Genomic DNA, 6000 nt, shown 5'->3' on the forward strand with positions numbered 1-6000 from the left:
GATGCTTAAGTCCTGCAGCTCATAGAGGTCAGAGTAAAATCACCTCATGACAAAGAGGAGAAATACCTGCTGTTACAAACTCATTGTCTGTCCTTAGACTTTGTCCTAACTGACCGCTTTCTCTCTGTCTTTATCTCAGAGTACAACAATGGAGGAAACTGTAATATGGGAACAGCACACGGTGACTCTTCTCAGGGTGAGTGTTCAACATTGTCTCTTTTTCCTGTTCTCATATATACATATATATTTAGACAAAGTAGTATCTAATGTTAATTTTGGCCATTTATCAGTTATTAGCCATAACATGAAAATAATTATACGCTCATATGTGTATTATAGATATTAACCAGAATATTAATATTAGTGCATCCCTACTTTTTCTTTTAGTCTTTCTTCCCTCCCTATTCTCTCTACTCTTTTGGGATGGCTAGTTACAGGATGTATGGTCATTGAGTACACAATAGCCAATGCCCCAGATGGCAGGAAGCAGTGTGTGAGAGGACAAAATGCCTGCTCTGCGCCACTTCCTGTTCCTTTTCCTCTTCCTGAATGTTCCTAGGCTCAAACCTATCTAAACCAGAGTCTGCGAAAGTGTGAGCGATTATGCGACAGTCAGTTGGGCACTGCATTATTTAAGCTCCTCCTTTTTTAAGAGTTGAAATACTGTGGTCACTCACACACATCTTGGATTGGTTTCATAACCTGATGTCTGTGTAACACTTCGGTTCAGTCAGTTTTTTGATGCACTGACTGCTGAGACAAGATAACAGGTGTACGAGGGCTAAGCCTTTTACTAGGGGCTTTATTATAGGTGGAATCTCTTTAGCTGTGTCATTCGGCGCCTGGCTAACAGTATTACATAGCTGCCTCTGTTACTATCCGCAAAAAATAAACAAGGCTATATTCTTTCCCCCTGTGTTTATATGTGCTCCTCACCTCAGGGCTCAATGCTTACTTTTCTTTTTAGGAGCACTTGTGATGCACTTGTGTCATGATGAGATCAATGTTTCAAATATAAAATTTTGAATATAGAAATATTAAATGATTTAAATAACTGAAAAGATACTTTAAAAATGAAACTAAAACTGCCAGCAGGTGGCGGCAAGTCACAAATTTTATCACTGAATCATTCATTCAATTGATTAATTCGAACGGCTGATTCATTCAGGAATGAAGCAATGTAGAAACCTTTGAAGCTCCCCTGAGCGCAATCACAAGTATGATGATGATCGGGTCAGTCGCACTGGTGCTCCTAAAAAATTTTTCATAGTTGCACGCAGTAGTTTTCAGTCGTAAATGCGACTGAAATGGTTGCACTGTAAAGCCCTGCACCTGCTCAGGCTCTTGATGTGATTTATAGCTGTTTGTGTTTAGAGGAAGAGCTGGACACTCACAGTCCAGATGGTTTGGATGGCAGAGAGAGGTAGAACAGACGAGTGCGTGTGTGAAGACGCCCAGTGACATCAGGAAAGGCTCTAAACAGAGCTCTGCCCTCTGGCCATCTGTCTGGAGTCTGTCTGTCAAACTCTACCTCTTCACTCTCATATTTCTTTCTTTGTGATTGCTTGAGTGCAAAAGTGAGAGCTCAAAGCTTCAGACACCTGGGAGATTGAAAAGCTGCCAGACATTGCATACACATATTGCACGCACACACAGAGTAACCTACATACTGGTCTTCCTCATTCTATCCAATGTAATGTAATGTAATTATTAGGAGATATGCTGTGATTTCCAAGAGTTCACTCAACACCGTGTACGTTCATGTTCTTTGAAGGCACCAGGTTTCGGGTTTGGAATCGCCATCTCAGGGGGCCGTGACAACCCTCATTTCCAGAGCGGAGAGACCTCTATAGTGATCTCAGATGTGCTCAAAGGGGGACCAGCGGAGGGACTTTTACAGTAAGATATTTAAGATATTCAATATTTAACACAGATTTTTAACTATCAGACAGTTATTAAAATTAAAATATATATATTTTTAATTTTTTAATATTGGTATGTGTTATGTGTAAACACATTTTAAAAAAAATAATAACCATCTGTTTGGTTAAATAAATGATAAAAAAAAATTTGATGTAATATTTATTTATATATCTGTGTGTATATGTAATTACAATTTTATGTAATTATAACTCATGCATTTTAATTATAATTTATTACAAAAATTATATTTATTAAAATCACAGCCATATCACCCTGCAGCCTAAGACTGGTTGACCACTGAAGCTAAGCAGGGTTGAGCCTGGTCAGTACCTGGATGGGAGACTTCCTGGGAAAACTAGGTTGCTGCTGGAAGAGGTGTTAGTGAGGCCAGCAGGGGGTGCTCACCCTGCAGTCTGCGTGGGTCCTAACGCCCCAGTATAGTGACGGGGACAATATACTGTCAAAAAGCACCGTCTTTCGGATGAGATGTTAAACCGAGGTCCTGACTCTCTGTGGTCATTAAAAGTCCCATGGCACTTCTCGTAAAAGAGTAGGGGGTGTAACCCCGGTGTCCTGGCCAAATTGCCCCCCTTGGCCCTTGCCAATCATGGCCTTCTAATAATCCCCTTCCACATGATTGGCTCTATGACTCTCTCTCCTCTCCACCTGTAGCTGGTGTGTGGTGAGCGCACTGGCGCCGTTGTCCTGTGGCTGCCGTCGCATCATCCAGGTGGATGCTGCACACTGGTGGTGGCTGAGGAGATTCCCCCCTTCTATGTAAAGCGCTTTGAGTGCCAAGAAAAGCGCTATATAAAAATGTTAGGAAAGGAATAAGAATTATTATAAAAAGAAAAAAAAAATCATGCTGACCCCGTACAAAAATACACAAAGCGCTATATAAATGCATCATTCATTCATTCAAAATGTTATTTATATAAAAACATTCATTTAGATTTTTATTTTCACAAAAATATATATTTTTGTCTGCAGGGAGAATGATAGAGTGGTGATGGTAAACGCTGTCTCCATGGACAATGTGGAGCATGCCTACGCTGTTCAGCAGCTGAGGAAAAGTGGAAAGAATGCCAAAATTGTGAGTTAACAACACAGCATCATCCCTCATACATTTCATCAGTCCTGTACAACCTTGATTCTTAACTGGGCTACAGTGAGTAAGTGGGCTGTGATGGAGGATGGAAGAACTTGAGGGAGGCAGGACATGTAGGTGATCAGTCATGACTGAGCTTTACATTAAGCAGTGAGGAATGCTGGGAGTCAAACCGCAGTACTGAAGAGTATTTGTCTTTGTGAGCGTAGAGGAGCTGTTAGTCGGTGTCTAGACATTTTCTGTATTTTTTTTTTTGTCCTCTGTGAAGAGGCATGACCTTTAGAGCTAGATTTTTTAAGTGCAGAGTTTGATCGGTACTTTAGGGTTTCTGTGATACAAATGATATACATATTTTCACAGCTGATATTGACATAATTGAAGAATCCACACTTCAAATGAAGATACATAGTAATTTCTTGTAAAGAAACATAATAAGAAAGAAAATAATATGCACACTCAGAAATTCCCCAAAATATTTGAATATATAATATAATTAATTAAGCTTTCATTTTGGACTCTGAGTGCGATTAATGGCCGCATTTGATCACAAAATGAAAATGCATTGACCAATTAGAATGAAGTATTCCAGAGAGCTGTGTAATAATAATATATAACTGATGATTGGCTATTGCCCTTGCTAATGATAATATATAAATATGTTCTATTATTATCTTTTAGTATGTTAATCTTATTCATCTTGTTCAAATGTTAATATATTGCCTGTTCAGACTATCCGCAGAAAGAGGAAGGTGCAGATTCCTGTAAGTCGAGGGGGAGACAGAGAGACTATGTCAGAGCGAGAGGAAGAGGATGACACTGAGGAGGATGATTATGAGGGTCCAGCACGTGCAGGGGGAGCGAGTGGAGGCACGAGCAGAAGAAATGAGTACAGTGGCAGCGCTGGAAGACGCGACCATAGTAATTCTCGTGAGAGGAGCATTTCCCCACGCTCAGACAGACGATCAGTTGCATCCAACGTCCCAGCACGACCTTCCAAAGTCACACTCGTCAAGTCCCGCAAGAATGAAGGTGGGTGGAGCTGTTAAAAATTAAAGGACAAACCTCTTAATGACTATTGATGGCTTCACCAGAGGGCTTGGCAAACATATTAGAATGTGTAAACAGGTGTAATGCAGGCTGTTGTTCATTAGCTAATAGCTGTGATTAGTCTACTGGCATAAATACCCACAGGGTGCATTCAACAAGAACAAAGCTGTAGTAAGTTACTCAGTAGTCAGATCAGTCACTCATTAATTTAAGTGGATTATGTCTGTTATTGTTCATTCTTGTGTGTATTTTCTGTTGTGTGCAGAATATGGCCTGCGTCTGGCCAGCCACATTTTTGTAAAGGACATTTCTTCCGAGAGCCTCGCAGCCCGTGATGGCAACATACAAGAGGGAGATGTCGTTCTGAAGGTATGAGAAGCGGTGTCTGGGATGAATCAGAGATGGTTCAGGAAAAGAAGAGAACTGGATAGTCAATGGAGTGAGCGGTACCTGCAGTAGTTGCTGGTACCGATACTTGTGCTGAACAGCTTCACCAGTGTTTTGTGCTCCCTTTATTTTCCTCTGTCTTGCTATATCTACTAAGATGTTTGGTTGTGTAAGTCGTTGTTGACAGATGAGAAATTGTGAACATTTGGCTTCCTCTAAACTCATGAAAACTGCACCAAGTTAATATATCATGCTTTCAGCATTTGGCTTCCCATATATGGACTGCCCACTGTGAATGTGCAAAATGACTGACAGGCAGAAAGTGCCTCAAAAGCCTTTTCATTGGCTGAATGAAGAATCTGAATCAGTTGCTTGGGGTCACTGATTATTTGTCTGTTCATAGAGACTAGGGCAGATCAGTGTGATATCTCAGCGTAGTTATTTAAGTCATATCTTTCAGGGATATTTCCATGAAGGCACTTACAGCACCTCTAGGTACAGTAGCTTTAAGCACAGCCAAAATTAAATTTGATAAACCTATTTTACCCTCATTCTTAATGTTGGCATAATTATTCTTTATACTTCATATTTATATTTCTTTATACTTCATAATTATACTATTTTTACCTTAAATTATATAAAAAGTATAAACTGACTGACTAGTTTTGGCTGAAGAAGAGCTCTAACACTTACCAAGTTATTAGTTGTTTAATTGGGGAAATTACTTGACATTTCCATGTGAATTTATGAGCCGTCATCAGCTAAATGAGGCTAGTGCTTACTGAGTGGAACAGAGCATATCCCAGAGTGCACTGGAGTGAAACTGGAGGGCATTGAGCACACTGCCAGCAGGCTTGTTGCAAGTCTCTGTAAATGGAAAATCAGGGACAGCATTTTTTTTTTTTACTGCATATGCACTACTGTTCAGACTTTTATTTAGCAAGGATTCATTAAACTGATCAAAAGTGACTGTAAAGACATTTAAAATGTTACAGAAGATTTTTGTTTATTTTAACTTTCTTTTCATCACTGAATCAAAAAAGAAGTATCATGGTTTCCACAAAAATAGTAAGCAGCACCAGTTTTCAACACTGATTATAATAAGAACCATATAATAAGCAGCACCAAATCAGCATATTAGAATGATTTCCGATGGATCATGTGACACTGAATGGCGGGTGAAAATTCAACTTTGCATCACAGAAAAGAAATTACATTTTAAAATCTATTAAAATAAAACCAAATAAAAAAAAATAATAATAATAATAGTGTTTTACAGTATATAATGCAGCCATAAAAATAAATGCAGCCATGGTGAGGAGTCAAAAGAGACTTCTTTCAAAAACATCTGTCTTAATGATATTAAAAACTTTAGAACAGTAGTGTATATGGTTTGTTTATTTGCCTGTTGCTATCTGCAGGACTAATTTAAGCACTAAAAGTGTGTATGGTTATAATTAAAAAATGCTTAAACGGGTCATATGATGCGATTTCAATTTTTCCTTTCTCTTTGGAGTGTTACAAGCTCTTGGTGC

At 39.0% G+C, this 6000-nt stretch overlaps 1 protein-coding gene across 1 annotated transcript in view; it reads left to right on the forward strand.

Annotated features, from left to right (window-relative positions):
- Positions 1–6000, forward strand: part of LOC107700442 (tight junction protein ZO-1) — a 119222-nt gene that overhangs the window by 78094 nt on the left and 35128 nt on the right. The window contains 5 exon segments of the mRNA XM_074187057.1: positions 140–196; positions 1775–1899; positions 2914–3016; positions 3760–4060; positions 4344–4447. Of these exon segments, the coding sequence (XP_074043158.1) occupies positions 140–196; positions 1775–1899; positions 2914–3016; positions 3760–4060; positions 4344–4447 (690 nt within the window).

Source organism: Sinocyclocheilus anshuiensis, unplaced genomic scaffold (genome assembly GCF_001515605.1).
Source record: "Sinocyclocheilus anshuiensis isolate Anshui unplaced genomic scaffold, SAMN03320099.WGS_v1.1 scaffold154, whole genome shotgun sequence".
NCBI lineage: Eukaryota > Metazoa > Chordata > Actinopteri > Cypriniformes > Cyprinidae > Sinocyclocheilus > Sinocyclocheilus anshuiensis.